The sequence below is a fragment of the Maniola hyperantus genome, chromosome 5 (assembly GCF_902806685.2).
Source record: "Maniola hyperantus chromosome 5, iAphHyp1.2, whole genome shotgun sequence".
NCBI classification, from domain to species: domain Eukaryota; kingdom Metazoa; phylum Arthropoda; class Insecta; order Lepidoptera; family Nymphalidae; genus Maniola; species Maniola hyperantus.
Window position 1 is genome coordinate 11,754,790 of NC_048540.1, and position 16,911 is coordinate 11,771,700.

The window sequence follows — 16,911 nt, forward strand, 5'->3', positions numbered from 1 at the left end:
AGGCGGTACGAAGTTCGCCGGGTCAGCTAGAACTGTACCTATGAATGCAGTGAGGAAGACATGTCTCACGTTTTAGCAATAAAAGATTCTTATTCGGTAGGTAGCTAATTGCGTGATTCTCACATTTAAAAACACTCAGAAAACATTGTTTATGCTCCAACCCGTCTTTGTAAAAGTTATTCTCCGTAGATAGAATCTAGATTCAAATAGAACTTGTGGTTCTATACGGGAACATAAAATCTCAATAGGTATTTACCTTAGCGATAGCAAATCTAACTACGCAGTAAGAAGTAGGTATATCAATTAATTTCCATAAAGATGATAAATAACCTTCTAGTAGATATACGGCGTTATACCTACTCGAACTATTTAGATATTTACAATAGGTACCTAGGTACCATACATTTATGTCAGTAATTGTTTTTCCATGGCCAGTATTTATAAACATGGTGCATCTCTTTAAATTTGCATTTCTTATTTCCTCATCACCCTTTGTGATTAACAAAGAAGTAAAACTTCTTTCGATGACGAATAAATACCTATGTAGTTACTTTTTATGGGATTTAGGTAAGAAGAAATCATACCTTTTCATCTGACGAATATACCTAGAGTTTTATGCGATTTAACTAGGTAAGTAAGAAATCATATTCATCTGACGAATATAAAGAGTTTTATGGGATTTAGGTAAGAAAGAAATCATATTCATCTGACGAATATAAACAGTTTTATGGGATTTAGGTAAGTAAGAAAATATATTCATCTGACGAATATAAAGAGTTTTATGGGATTTAGGTAAGTAAGAAAATATATTCATCTGACGAATATAAAGAGTTTTATGGAATTTAGGTAAGTAAGAAATCATATTCATCTGACGAATATAAAGAGTTTTATGGGATTTAAGTAAGTAAGAAATCATATGCATCTGACGAATATAAAGAGTTTTATGGGATTTAGGTAAGTAAGAAATCATATTCATCTGACGAATATAAACAGTTTTATGGGATTTAGGTAAGTAAGAAAATATATTCATCTGACGAATATAAAGAGTTTTATGGGATTTAGGTAAGTAAGAAAATATATTCATCTGACGAATATAAAGAGTTTTATGGGATTTAGGTAAGTAAAAAATCATATTCATCTGACGAATATAAAGAGTTTTATGGGATTTAGGTAAGTAAGAAATCATATGCATCTGACGAATATAACGAGAATCAATTTGGGGTACAAAATACGTATTATGTAGTAGCTAGGTACCTACGTATTATGTAGAGCACCGAATAACTAAAATTTCCAAGTCGACATAGGTACGAAACCAACACTAAGCTATGAGAATAATAATAATTTAACCTGTATAAACATACCATGCGCAAAACTCGGGTCGGTAGATATGCATTACAAGATCAAAAGGTTTGCAAGTATGAACGTTTTAAAATTCCCTTTAGTTTGGGCCGTTGCACTCTGGCTTGGGACTCGTCTAACCGGCCCACTATCAGTCCGCGGTTCGATTCATCGCGCCTGCCCGTGGCCAACTGGGATATCACAAATCGTAACTGCGGGCCATATTCAAACCCACTGCCATGAAAACTCGCGACTGCACAAAGACCATAAACCCAGATAACGCAAAAGCGAGCTGCAGGACGCGGACTCGCCGGACACGTCTGGCTATAAACCATAACTCAACTACCTATCTACTCAATACATTCAAATTACAATTTGAAGAAAACGGACGACGAAGTTTATTCATTTGAGGTTGAGGATATTACTAGGTAGGTACCTATCTAAAGAAAATTGTAAAACCTCAAACCATGGAAGAAAGAAAAAATAATAGAGATGAGTGGAGAAAAATCATAGAGCAGGCTCACGAGGGTTATTGATTGTTGTGCAGAAGGATTTTTTTTTAATTTTGAGGATATTGACCTGTCACAAAATTAAAGTTTCATCAAGGTCTTACGTATCTCTGGATAGGTCATCAGAAAAACATAATACATATTTGCCAACCTACATAAGTAGTTATTTGCATTGTGTATTACTTGGTAATTAAATTACGCTATTTATCGCTATCAAAAACAAATTAAATCCGACTAATGGCATACCTACGTCCACAGACAACATTTTTTTAACTGTAAGTACTTAATGGAACTTTAATTTATCCGCCTAAAAGTTAATTAGTTTTTAATGTTTTTGTATTTCTATTTGTGACACGGCACCTGAATGCAGGCATTATTATAGATATATATTATCTGATATACCTAAGAATTACCGTCTACATCCGTAGTATAGACTCCGACATACCTACCTACCTCCGAACAGTATCACGGGTATGATTTTTCCTGCTTCAATATATATTCCAGTCAGCCTCGTAATTGGCAATTAGTAATACCATGTCGCTGCCAACTCAAAATTTTATCATGAATCAGTAAACTACACAATTGACTCGCTGCCCACTATGTGGGTATCTAGGAGCAAAACAGCCGCTTATGCAATGGTCCAGATCCGAAAACCAGCTTTAGTTCACCTAATAAGAATATTTAGATTGCCTATTGTTGTGCTCGTAAAGTTGTTCCCATTATGTAGTAGACTATTCAATATTCTGTTAAGTACTTAATAAATCTTAAATATTTATTATGGATACAATATTTTTTGAATATAAAAATAAATGAGAATATAAAATATTAGAAGAACTTCAAAATTTATTTAAATTGTTTGGTAATTCCTAACTATTGGATTTGTTGAATTGAATATAGCTGTTGCATTATGCATATAAATCTAACATTTCCTTATAGCCAATAAATATCATGTTCTTTCATATTTTAATGACTTCATGTAGTCTCTTTGCACTCCTCACAAAATAATACATTTACATAATCGATACAATTTATCTCATGCATCTCAGATTTCCCTAGATTTACCCGAAACGAGATCCCAATTTAGCACGTTACCAGCGCTTAAGATTCCGAGAAACAGCTGTTTATTTTAAAACCACGATGCGGTAATACAATATTTGCGGGCAGCGTCCCACCCTGGGGAATTCGCAAGGATACTCACGTCGCCGGCGATCTCGTCGATCGGGGAGATTCTTCACTCGACACTGTCAATCACTGGTTCAAAACACGGCCCGCGTCCGTTTCCAAATAGGCGATCGCGCTCGCGAGATATATTTAGAGGCGGTAATACGACACCCGGTGCAGGCGTCGGTCGTTCGATCGTGGGTCTGTGGCGGGCTGCGGCGCGCGAGTGGCGCGCGGCCGCGGAGTCGCCGCCGCCCGCGCCCCCCACCCCGCCCGCAGCCTCCAGGGCAGGACGCTGCCCTCGGCCCGGAGCCTCAACATCCCTTTGTGTAGTTCAGCACTCAACCAGCATTGCACTTGCACGATATTAATTAAAAGTACAATACCTTATGGTGTCGAGTTTCAAATTATTTGCACAGTTATTATGTACCACCATGCACCACACAATGTAAACATTTCATGCACATTTTTTTGTGAAAATTACTTATAATAAGGTTGAGCTTAAGGTTGAGGTTTAAGTTCAATATGTAATGCGTTAATTGTTTATCATAATAATTTTTAAACTCACCTTCGATGCTTCCGATTCTGATTTCGATTTCCGGATTAAAACTTGCTACATTTTTTTGTACTTTTCACTGCTCTTTTCCGTTCATCCTGTGCAGGTACAACGTTTACTTCAACACTTATACTTTTCCCCTATAGAATTAAAAACAGAAAATTCAAACAAAAGATACTCAGGTAGTTTTATATAGTAAGAGAATTGTATTTCACAAATAAATATTATTATTATTATATTCTGTGTCTTAAATGCGTCTTATGTGAAGTTTACGCAAAAAAAAATCGACGCTTTCAAACTAAAATTTGTTACAGAGGTGTTTAGATTTTTTGATACGAAGTATACTTAAGGGAACACTTTATCATGAATTATGCAGACTACCTAACACTATGTACCTATATGAAAACTTTAAAAAGAAAATCAGGTTTTGAGATGCAACAAAAATTTACGGGTGCGGGGGTGCAGGGCGTCCCCCCGCCTCATACCTCGATTGCTATTTCGACCTGTCGCGGACTTGATCACTTTTATACACATTTAAATAATAAGTCTCTGAATGTAATCTGATCTATTTGGTAACAACCAATCATGTACCTTTTATTGAAGTAACTAAGAATAAATAAAACAATGAATTTGAATATAAAAGTTACTATATTCATCCTCTCTCAATCCATACAACAACATTATTCCGCGTACACCTCATTAAAAACTCTATAAAAATAACTTAATTTCCATATTACTCCTCCTCCACCTCGTCGTCTGTTGTGAACTCACTTTCGTTGCCACCCTGGGAAGAAAATTAAACACGTTAATAAACAATCACATTTGAAAAATAAAACTTAAATAACTTTGGCTTGGCTAGTGACCCCCAAAACGATCTACCGAGTAATTTTTCCTCAAAAAAATCCTAAGGTAAAGTTCAAACCTAAAACTCGGTTACGACTCTACCAAAACAACGTGATGGTGTATAGAACGTTTTAACTTTTGCTCAAAAATTTACAAACCTCCAGACAGGAAAAGTTTCTTATACTTTGAAAAATGAACGATAGCGCTTGTGTGACACGCATGCGCGTAGCGCCACAGACTACATAGATACTGGCACGGTGTTTACACACCTTTGGATTAAACGAAATATATTTATGTCAATTTTTCATAGCGTTACTAGTCTATAGAAGTAATTTTTAACAATATATATATAAAATATTTTCGGAAATCACACAATTTGACCATTATTTAATTGATAGGTCTCAATCTATACACATATACATACCTACTTGATAGATTTATGTGTTTTGAGGATTTTCATTTGTCCTTTCTACCATCTTCGATTTGAACCGAGATCATATTTTTGGCCATATTATTCGAAGCTAATTTTCAAAGAAATTAAACCAAAATTTGCCTCTCCTAATAGGAGCTACAATGATCGAACAAACATTTTACATCAAACGATTTTAATATGAAAATATCAGTTAAAGTAAATAAACATTAACTAATTATTAGTTAAGTACCTTTCCACATTAATGAATCACTAATAATTACATGCATATTTTCAATGAACACAGCGATTATTACAATTAGATAAGATTAACAGTAGACCAAAGGTCAATTCACTATAAATGTTGTTTATTGAAAAATATATTAATTAAATAATATGTACTTTATGATTCTGCATAAGCGATTGAAGCAAGCATACTTCACATTATTTTTGCCTACAATAACAAACCTAACTTCATGTTTTACATTTTATTATTAACTCATAAATATTCAGGATCAAAAGTTAGATGGGTTAAAATACCCATGGTTCCTTACTGGGACTCCGAGAGGAACCGCACGTGACTACATTCGCGACCAGCAGTACAGTTTTAATAATAATATAACTATTACAAGCCGACTCGGATGGAATTTTAGAGGAACCATCCGAGAGGAACAGTTCCACAGAACATTGTTTTCATATAAATCTAATGGTTTAAGCAGGGTTCGCCAGTGCAGCTATCAGCTAACTGAATTTTCGCCAAACTAATCGACAAATTATTATGATCATATTTCGCCGGATTCATACTAAACTTCTATATTTACAGGATGTTATTAGAACGCTAGCAAAACGAAGACAAGTGATAGTACTTATGAATACTGGTAGTATACTACAAAAAGAACGCGAAAAAAAAATATTTTTAAAAAGTTCGCAATGTATTGGAAATAAAACTTGACTGACGCTAGAGGTCAAGAAACGTTGCGTAGACAGTTGCCGCGGGGTCAATGCCGCGTCGTAGGCGGGGCATTGTCCCCGAGTTTTGCGCGCTATACATTGCGGATTTGAAAAATACTAAATCACTAAGACTACAAGTATAAGGCAAATGGTTATTGGTATTGGATTGTGTTGAGGTATTAATATACATTAATAGCGCTAAGTTTTCGCTAGCGTTCTAATGACAGCCTGTATAAATCATACGTAATATATCTTCTAGCAGAAGCAGCCTACAGTATCCACTACTGAACAATTTTTTGGTGTATAACAATCTAAGTCCAAGTGGCCAGTCTGAAATTAGTGGAGTAAACTTTCTAAGTCACTTGTTACTTGTGCCTGTCTCCAGAAAGCAAGCTATTTTTGTACCAAATAGATGATGCCCACGACTTCGCCTACGTTAAATTAGATTTTAATAAATCCCATTGGAGCGCTTTAATTTTCTGGGACAAAAAGTTGCCTATGTCCATCTCCGGGGTACAAGCTATCTATCTCTACATATACCAAATCACGTCAAAATCGGTTAAACGGATGGACCGTAAAAAGCTACAAGATAGACAGACAGATCCACTTGTACATAATATTAGTATGGATGTAGTGGTTAGACTAACCTCTTCGTTGTTTTCTGAGTCGGAGTCGCTAAGGTCCCACTGCGGGTGCTCGGCGGGCACGGCCGCCGCTTCCTTTACGTCTATCTTCATGTCCTGCTGCTGGTCCATGCCGATGTACGAATCTGGACATAATCATTTCCAATTTCCATGACAGAAATAAAACTGGTCAAATAGGTGTCGGAATACGCATAAGGTAGGGTCACGGTTCACGACAGTTAGGGAACTTGTAACAAAACGTCGAGGCTTCACCTACACTGGCAGGCGTCAATTAATGTTATGATGCGTAAACAAAACAGACCAAGTGCGAGTCGGACTCGCGCACGAAGAGTTCCTGTCCAACTATCACGGTTCATGAGATACAGGCTTCAGCCTGGTGACAGACGGACAGCGAAGTCTTTAGGGTCTCGTTTTACCTTTTGGGTTCGGAACCCTAAAAATGACTCATCACGCGCCATTTTAACTTTGTGTCAAATTTCATGTCAAAAGTACGATTTTAGTCCTTATTTTAAAGGTGAACCTAGAGTTAAAATGGCGCGTGAGAAGTCATTTTTTATATGGGCTATACAGTATGCGGCCAAAGTGATGAACATCGACCTTTAGAAAGAGACAGTCGGCTAATTCAATTCAATTCAACTTCGTAGAGCGTTATCTCTGTCGCACGAAACACTAAAAGTCGGGTATCTATTTATAGGAGATGTTAAAACAATTCTTATTTGTTTCTTTTGATGATTATTTTTATTATTTGTATAAATTTATTAGTTGTGCCTATACTTTTAATTTGACAGTTTACTGTATGCTTCTACGGAATTTGACGAATAATGTAAATCAGTTCAACATAGTTAAGTATTTAATTTACTTAACAGCTTAAGGTAATTTTAGCGTGCATGTAACGTTGTTGCATACTATTATCACAATAACCTAGAACTTGATAGAGAATCGCATGCATAATTAAGCAGTTACGAGAAAAGTAAGCTCCTCCTTGAATACTTCAATCATTTCAAGAACTAATATGCAGTAAACCTTCTATTTAATGTTATTATTACTTTGGTATCGACTTATTCAGAATCAATAAAAAAGGACACTTTTAATTGATTTTGAATATCACAATCACAATCACACGAGCACGAGTAGCCTTAAGTGAGTATAGTGCTTTATACACTCTATCGATGGAGACACCGGTCTATAGCTGGGCCATTACGAACGTGCGAACTGGGTCATAAATCATTTTCATCCGACCTCTCGCTCGCACTTACAGGCCTTATGGAACTGGGACATGATGCTCTTATGTTGTGTGTAACAGTAAAAAGAAGGATATGTCGATAGTCGCTAACAGGTTATAAAGAGCGAGGGAAAATAATACAAATTAGCTACCAGCCACCTGCCAAACTATCTCTCTTCATCGATAACGACTTCTGCGGCATTCTTACAACCCTATGATCGTAATGATTTATGACCCAGTTCGCACGTTCATAATACCCCAACTATGGGCAAAGAAATCCTGCGCGATCACAGGGTACAGGTAAAATTGGTATTCTTTACAGACTTCATTTTTAGTAACGGATCAGTCTTTCGGGTATGATACGCTACATCCGTAAGGCCGGCTCGTCTGTATGTAGTAACGCCGTTCTTCTAGGTACATACCGGAGCGCAGACAGCAGGCGAAGGTGTAGAGGCCGGGCCACCGCGGCGCCGTGAAGCGCAGCTGCAGCTCGTGCGAGTCCACCAGCGCGGTCACGTGCGCGGGCGCCGTGAGCAGCGAGTTGGACTTGCGGTCGCAGATGTAGCACCACCAGTACTCCTGCTTCTCCTGATCGCGACCGAACATAACACAGTGTAAACTCTTTGTAGAAAACTTCTCTATGGCGAATTGAAACTGAAAAACTTACAAACATACACGTCATTATAGACTGTTGAACACATAACTATTACATACTAGCTGATGCCCGCGACTTCGTCCGCGTGGATGTACATTTTTCAAAATCCCGCGGGATCTCTTTGATTTTCCGGGATAAAAAGTAGCCTATGTGTTAATCTATCTCCATTCCAAATTTCATCCAAATTCGTTCAGCCGTTTTTGCGTGTTTGAGTAACAAACATCCAAACATCCACACTTTCACATTTATAATATTATATTAGGACTGACTGACTGATCTATCAACGCACAGCTAAAATTACTGGACGGATCTTGCTGAAATTTGGCATGCAGATAGCTATTAGAATAGAATATTATATCTTTACTAGCTTATGCTCGCGACTTCGTCCGCGTGGACTACACAAATTTTAAACTCATATTTCACCGCCTTAGGGGTTGAATTTTCCAAAAACCTTTCTTAGCGGATGCCTACGTCATAATAGCTACCTGCATGCCAAATTTCAGCCCGATCAGTCCAGTAGTTTAAGCTGTGCGTTGATAGATCAGTCAGTCAGTCAGTCAGTCAATCACATTTTTCTTTTAAATATTTAGATTCAAGTAGACTTATTACAAGTGCTTTTGAATCGTCAAACGTATTATGACGTAGGCATACACTAAGAAAGGATTTTTGAAAATTCAACCCCTAAGGGGGTGAAATAGGGATTTGAATTTGTGTAGTCCACGCGGGAATAAGCTAGTTTACATTATAAAAGTAAAGAGTGCTAGTTACCAAGGGGAAGTACGGGCAGTGCACTGGATGCGAGCACTTCGATCGTCCTTCGAGCCTCTCTCGCTTCTGCAGGCGCTTCTGAAACTTGTTCCACTCGTCGTCGTCGTCGTCGGGCGCAGACGACTTGTCGCGTGACTCGTCGCCCGACCCCTCGCTGTGGCTGCCCGACTCGTCCGAGCTGCCTTCTTCGGACTCCTCGCCTCCTAGTACATTACGATTGAAAATTCTAGCATAATAGCATACATAATTGAGACACTACAAGCGAACTTAGACTTTATACAAAACTAGCGACCCACCCCGGCTTCGCATGGGTGCAATGTAGATACTAATGTGGTGTCATAGCCTCGGAAACTCTCAAATGAGAGGAATTTTTTCCGACCTAACTCACTTTATTTCAATCTCTCTAGGGATCTCTAATTTTTTAAGAATTAAACGATAGCTATAAACCTTCCTCTTGAATCACTCTATCTATTGGTGAAAACCGCATTAAAATCCGTTGCGTAGTTTATAAAAGATCTACGCGTTCATACATACATACATACAGACGCGGGAAGTGACTTTATTTTATACTATGTAGAGATAAGGAAGGTCGGGCACGCGTTGGCTCTCTCTCTCTCTATGACAACTAGCTATGGTTTACCAAAATAATGTGCAATTTGAAATCAACTGTATAGGGAGAGAGAAAAAACATACAAAAAATATTTCTTCTTCCGATTTTTCTTCTTTTTGATTTACGGTTAGACGGTTTTTTGTACCCGATAAGTCTGCGCTGTCCGTCCATCTGTCTGTCAGTGGGCTATATCTCATGAACCGTAATAGGTAGAGGATTGTAATTTTCAGAGTGTGTATTTCTAAACGTCCACCTTGTAAATTTAAAAAATCCGTCAAGTGCGAGTTGGACTCGCACACGAAGGGTTCCGTACCTCACTTTATTATACCTTATGCGTGTTCTGACACGCAATCGACTAGTTATTGTGATTAGGTTCTATTGAATCCTATCCTATTTATTATACCAATTTTGTCAAGTTCAGAAAATGAAAAGTTTAGCACACCTTCCTCATCCTTTTTCTTTGGTTCCTTATTTTCTTTAGGTTTGTCTGCGTTCTGCGCGACGGCGACGGGCGGCGCGGCGGCGGGCTTGGCCTGCTGCTTGGCGGCGGGCTTCTTGCCCTTCCTGGCCGGCCCCTTCTTCTGCTTCATCCACACGGGCCGCTTGTACACGTCCTTCTTCTCGTTCTTATCCGTTTTATTGTTCTTATCATTTTCGCCTTTTTCTGTAGCGTCCCCGCCCCCGTCTTCTTCTTCTCTGTGAAGAATAAATCTATACTTACAATAAAACTGTAAGAGGCCCAATCTGTGCATTGAAGATATTTTTAAAAAGATTTTGAGGGATTTTTTTTCAATTTGTCTCTCTGTCTGTATCATGGCCGCGCATCAAGCCGAACTACTGAATGAATTCAAATGAAACTTGGCATTTTAAGTATACTATGAGGAAGAACCTAGGATATTTTCTATCCCGAAATTCAGCATGGTTCCCTTACTTAGATGGAATGTAAGTTAAAATGTATATTGAGTTTTAATTCATTAAAGCATAGTCCGATTTCATTGATTCTATTTTTGTTAGAAAGGAGATACTTTAAAGATTGTCCCAAAAATATTTCAAGGTCATCGGTTTTGTAGTGTAGAAATTATAGATATCACAATCCTCAGTATTAGGTCCAAATAACTTGAAATCAGGAATATACATGAACCTTTGAACGCACAGCTCATATTAAAGCTGGCGTGCGCAATTTAACGTATCTAGGCTTAATGGATAGACCTACGATCTATGATCACGGCATCGTACCGAAACGCTAAATCACTTGGCGGCACGGCTTTTCCGGTAGGTATAAAAAGTACGAAAGTTTTTGTTTTGAATTTGTATTTTTTTATTTGACTAACTTTAACTGAGGTGATATACTTAACCTTGATTTATACCTTACTTTTACAGGTTCTAACATTCCTACTTTTATGGTGTGAGCTATATAATAGCATATTTTATATATTTAATAGCAGGATTTTTTATATGTATAAATGGCGAACAAACAAATGGCGGGTCACCTGTGTCAAGTAATTGATGCTGCCCATGATGACCATTTGCAGCACCAGCGGGACTGCCAACGCATTGCCGGTTTTTCAGAAATTTGTTGATCCACCCCTTGAATAACCCCCTATGTTGTAACCTAGTTTCTGTTCTACTGTAGTAAGTCAAATCTAAAGCTTTGGAAGCAAAGATTTTATATTATCGAATAAAATATAAATAACTAGATGATGCCCGCGACTTCGTCCGCGTGGATTTCAATTTTTGTAAAGCCCGTGGGAACTCTTTGATTTTCCGGGATAAAGAGTAGCCTATGTCCTTCCCCGAGATGCAAGCTATCTCTGTACCAATTTTCATCAAAATCGGTTGAACGGATGGGCCGTGAAAAGCTAGCAGACAGACAGACACACTTTCGCATTTATAATATTATAGTATGGATATAAATAAGTTGAAAGCTCTTACTTCAATGTTTTTTCTTTAATAGTTGTATCCCCAAAGAGTTCTTTCATGTTGGTTCTACGGAGAAGCACTGTTACTGTTACTATGGCACCAGCTGTCACCACTGTAGAGTTCTCATCATCGATTACTGCAACCAAGCATACACAAAATATAGAAATATATTCGAAACCAAAACCAATATAGTCAACTGAATATTGAAAAATATTCATAAATTGTTAAGACCATCTTTAATTTTAAGGGACTAATTTTTGATGTATTTTGTATTTTTGTAAAAATTTTATTACTAGCTGATGCCCACGACTTTGTCCGCGTAGATTTAGGTTTTTAAAAATCCCGTGAACTATACATATAAACCTTCCTCTTGAATCACTCTATCTATTGATGAATACCGCATTAAAATCCATTGCATAGTTTAGATCTAAGCGTAGTTACACACAGACAGCAGAAAGCGACTTTTTTTATACTATGTAGAGATATGCACAAACAATTATGGTTACCATTTTTTATCTCACCAAACTGCACAGCAGTTTGTTGGCGAGTTTGCGCTCATGAGGAACTAAAACACAATTCAACTTTTACGCTTTTCAGTATGGGATACAAACATACCTTCAGTGTTAACTTGGAAATGTATATACGGCATATTGCCCAGCACTTTCACGACATCGTCATACTGTTTGTCATTTAGGAATCGGAGCACCTGTCTCCTTTCCTCTCCAGACAGCTGTGCTAATTGTAGCAGAGATTTGATGTGCTTCTTGCGATTCGTGAAATACTTTAGATGGTCTTCCGTAATGTATGGCAGTTGCAGCAGAGCGGATTTGTAGTCCCAAAGCCCTTGAACTATCATTGGGGACAGCTTCATACAATTTTCGATAGTACCTATCGTGGGCAGCCGAGGTACTAAAAAAATAAAACATGTACTTAATATTTTTTATTTGAATATTTATAATTATGATTTTTTGTGTGCCAAAGAATTTCAAAGAATGTCAAAGAAAGACGAAGACCAAGAGAATGCCATGCAAATGTTCTGAAGAAATCACTTTTTATGCTAGGGGCTCGTGCTCGTTTTTTTTCAAAGCAGTACATATTACTTACTTCTTCTCGCGTAAGCAAGCGCGATGAGTTGGTTGACGCAGTTGACCATTTCAACGATGAGGTTAGGGCATCGCGACACGATGTAGCGGCGGTCGACCTCCAGCGTGTCGGTCGGCAGCTTCATGCGCATGAGGTGAGCGTGCAGCAGCGCCCGGGCCTTTATACTGTACGGCCGACACAGTGGCTGCTCTTTGTTTTTCTCGCCCAAGTTTGGTAGCTCACGTAAAAGCTGTTAAAAAAACGTAATAAAATAAGAACCCTAAAAGCTAGCAAACGCTCGTAGCTTTGCTCCGATTCTTAGCGCCTTATGTTTCTCTTCATTTTAAACTTTTTTGTAAAATTGTTTGTTACATGTATAGGCACAAAGTTATCAATAATGGGTATCAATACAACTTCAGTTGATCAGCATTATGAAGAATGAAATTGTTCTTTTCTGTAATGTTATAATGCTAATATAATTGTTATATATATGTATGTTATATATACATATAGTTATGTAATTCAAAAATATTTGGCACCTCTATTCTTCTAATGAAGACTTCTCTATTATTTGTTCATTCATTATCAATTAATAAGTGCTTATGATTAACTTTGATCATTTGAATTTAGACAGAACCTTTTTGCAAAAACAGTATCAATGCTTTTGCAAAAATAAATATTAGATATTTTACAAGCAAGTTTGAGAGAGAATTCATCTATAAATAATGGATGGCAGCGATGCATCAGCTATTGCCACTAGAAAAAAACGCTTTCTAACTTATAAATTTTATTTTTGAGCGTTTTTATAAAACTATAGATATTGGGTAAAATAACCTTACAATATAAAGATATATAAAATATAAGATATAAGATATAAATTTAAAATCAATATCTGTGTTTGCTAGTTACCTACGCGTTCACTCATCATTCATCCAATTGAGTTGAAAATTTGTAGAGTTGTTGTCGACTCATGCATGAAAGTTTCTGACAGACCACAGGCATCAACATACATTAGTGAAACGTGAGTCATTGTCGTGAGTTTGCAATGCATACTATCACAAATTAGCTAGTAAAAAGTATTAAGACTCAAGTATCTTGTCTTATAATATTTACAAGATATTATATTTTATATTTACATTTTGTAACAAAATTAACTTACCATTGGGACCTCTTCATTGTCAGTTATTCTTTCAATAATCTCAGAGTTATGGCGTTTGTCAAATTCACATGACGCTGCTAAAATCATCAGAGCTCTCTTCAAAGGCATAGAAGGTGTTTTGTGGCAGAAGTAAAAGTACATTTGTGTTGTATCCAACAAAACTTGCTCCCCTGAAAACCGAATTGACCGATACCACCATGTACCAACCTAAAAAGATTTGATTACACATATTACAATTGACTACTTTAAGAAATAATATACTAATAAATTCACAAGTTAGTCTATTTATAACAACGTATCTAAATATGTATTCATGTGAAAAAACATTCTACAAAAGGAAATATAGATAATTACAAATCCATATTAGGCTACTATCATTTTCAAATAGATATAAACTGTCAAGCATGATACCATTCAGTACAAGTATTCAGCCTGGCACTGCAGGCCAGTTTAGTTGTGCTTACGGAACAGAATTGGCCTGCAAACCTTAATTTTGGAGACTTCTGATGTAGAACCCACTAAGAAAGTATTTTGAGAAAGTCAGAATCTTTAAAACCGTAAATCCACACGGAAGTGGTGAAAAAAACTAGTAGCTTGAATTAAATACATAAACCACTTACAGCCGTAGGCAGAGCCACCATGAATACAAGTGCATACAGCCCCAGAACCCACACACTGTTCTCTTTCTCCACAATCCAACTTGGCAGTGCTATACCAAAGCTCATAGCTCCTGGGCCATCAGGGTTCCCATATTTCTCCCAATTTCTTCTGGCTTCATCATCTGTTAGAGCCTTAAATATAGAAAAAACTAAATTATGAATTATTGCAATCATCACATTGCTGTAGCTGTCTATGGTGCTAGGTTGACTAATTAATAATACAGACTGATACAAGATTTAATTTTTTTTTATTCAACTAACAGCTGATATGACCCACTTTCACAGAGAGCCTAATGTATTTTTTTATTCTTTGAAACTGTTTTTTTTTGAAAACTCATCAATAAGATCTGATCAGCATCTTGTTAATTAGTTATCAAATAAAGTAATTACTTAATATATTTTATTTTGACTTAGGTGTACCACATATGTTTACCTTACTTAATACTTAACTTAAATATAGGTACTTACCTAAGTCTTAGAATATAGGTAACTACATACCTACAGGATAAAATGTGACAAAATGCATGCTTTATTTTTTGCATGTTCACATGGCCAGTACTTATCAATAGAAAGCAGCAATTCAATGTTTTTTTTTGAGCGGCAACCCTTACCACACTATTTTCTATTACTTATTTTTTTGTTCAGATACAAGATAGCCCTAAAATTACTAAGATACCCATAATCAGTTTCTGTGCAGTATCTCCCTGGAATGCATAAATATTAATGGCTTGTAATTAATGCATAAATTTTACCTGATATGCTTTTGTCAGTTTCATGAAAGCCTTTTCATCTCCAGTTTCCTTATCCGGGTGAAGTATTAAAGATTGTTTGCGATAAGATCTTTTGATTTCAGCCTGAGTTGCCCCTGGAGGCAAGCCCAATATTTCGTATGGGTCAAAGTTAGACATCTCATAGTCAAACTGAGACACTTTAACTGCTAGAAAACCGAGAAGCACCCACCCTAATATTATTGCTAACATAATAAAAAAGTTTTTCACTTTCTTGTATGGTTCCGACTGTTCTATTATAATTTGTTTCTGTATACAATTTGGACACTGACATAGTTCTGCTTTTTTTGCTGGATCTGCAAATGAGAATTTCTATAAGTAATTACGTTTACAAGCATTGGATTTTAAAAATTATCAACGTGTAGGTAATGTACCGTAACGTGACATCAAATTTTTTATGGTAAGCACATAAATTACAGTAGGTAGCCTTAAAAACAAAAGGTATTTCATAATTCTTTATAATATGAACTATCAAGTATGCAATTATTATTATTTTACTTATTTTAATTGGTTTACTGTAAAGATTTACCTTCTCTCCGTTTTCTCGGCCAATAATAAAATGTCGCCGGCACCAATATCAGAGCGAGGAATGATAAAACAAAGTAGAAGAATGTTGATCCACTCTCATCGTATTCAAATTTTTGTCCACCCATTGTTAATTATATTACATTATTCGATTTAAAAGAATTAAAATATCTACCGCGCTAGCATTAAACTTCCTAAATTCCCTGTCCCAACCCCAAATCCCAAGTTGAAGTTTCCTGACGTGTCGTTTGATGTCATTTGTCAACACTTGTCAATGTCAAATATAATATTTCCTTGGATGAATGATTACCATAGAGATTGATTACCTATTTCGCTTTTCGCAGGGTTTACTACCATAGACATAGTATTCATTCATCCACGCGCCAAGATAGCCTTGTCGCACTGTATTAAACTGTGATTATTGATAAGTTTTATTTTAATGATATTTCAATTTTGGTCTTATTTGAATATTTCAGATGATCAACTATTTTATTTTGATAAAAATTAATACTATGCCAGTAAAACACCTTTGAAAATAAGACTTTGTTTCAGATCACTTTTGAAAATCATAAAATCAATTATTGTATGCTACTGCGGAGTTCTTTCTAGAACTTTTTAAGAGAAGCAATTTCACCATACATTGTTTTCGTGTAACTTTGACCATTTAGGCAGCGCACGCCTAACTCACATTATTTCAATTTCTCTAGGGATCTCTAATTTTTTGAAGATTAAACCATACTTATAAACCTTCCCCTTGAATCACTCTATCTATTGGTGAAAACCACATTAAAATCCGTTGCTTAGTATAAAAGATCTAGGCGTTCATACATACAGACAGCGGGAAGCGACTTTATTTTATACTTTGTAGAGACTATGTAGAGAAGATATTATGGCCTGTGAGTCGTAGATAGAGTAATAAAGGTAGATGCAGGAACGTTTGCTTTCTCATTCGTACTAAAAAGAGAGCACAGATAAAGTTACTAATGTGATAAACAGAGACGCAGCTAACCTATTTTTTTGTCCCTTATCGTGTAACTGGTTTTTTTTCAAGATTACATACAAAAAGTTGCAAAACAAACTTTGAGCATTCGTGGCGTAATAGGCTACTTGA

At 36.5% G+C, this 16,911-nt stretch overlaps 2 protein-coding genes across 8 annotated transcripts in view; both read right to left on the reverse strand.

Moving 5' to 3' along the window:
• Positions 1-3,253, reverse strand: part of Zasp52 (Z band alternatively spliced PDZ-motif protein 52) — a 53,986-nt gene extending 50,733 nt beyond the window's left edge. For 3 of the 7 annotated variants that reach the window (XM_069498720.1, XM_069498719.1, XM_069498717.1), the window contains exon 1: positions 3,046-3,250. The gene's annotated coding sequence lies outside the window, so the exon portion shown is untranslated. Of the gene's footprint in view, positions 1-3,045 lie in introns of all 7 variants that reach the window. The other 4 variants (XM_069498716.1, XM_069498715.1, XM_069498718.1 and 1 more) reach the window with 3 other exon arrangements.
• A 940-nt stretch (positions 3,254-4,193) lies between these two features.
• Positions 4,194-16,028, reverse strand: Sec63 (translocation protein Sec63). Its single transcript, XM_034968297.2, has 12 exons — positions 15,805-16,028; positions 15,240-15,571; positions 14,449-14,619; positions 13,829-14,035; positions 12,691-12,919; positions 12,202-12,495; positions 11,599-11,722; positions 10,109-10,362; positions 9,057-9,259; positions 8,056-8,221; positions 6,415-6,536; positions 4,194-4,348 (listed from the first exon to the last, which is right to left on the reverse strand). The coding sequence occupies exons 1-12, from the start codon at positions 15,926-15,928 to the stop codon at positions 4,298-4,300; spliced, it is 2,277 nt and encodes a 758-aa protein (XP_034824188.1). The 5' UTR covers positions 15,929-16,028; the 3' UTR covers positions 4,194-4,297.
• Between the last annotated feature and the right edge of the window lie 883 nt (positions 16,029-16,911).

Bases quoted from the DNA above. Each gene is read 5' to 3' on its own strand.
- Sec63 (XM_034968297.2), bottom strand. From the start codon at position 15,928: ATGGGTGGACAAAAATTTGAATACGATGAGAGTGGATCAACATTCTTC. The intron at 15,572-15,804 runs GTAAATCTTTAC...TCTCATTTGCAG, and splicing joins GCCGAGAAAACGGAGAGAAG to ATCCAGCAAAAAAAGCAGAA. The intron at 4,349-6,414 runs GTTAGTCTAACC...TTTTCTTCCCAG, and splicing joins ACTCAGAAAACAACGAAGAG to GGTGGCAACGAAAGTGAGTT.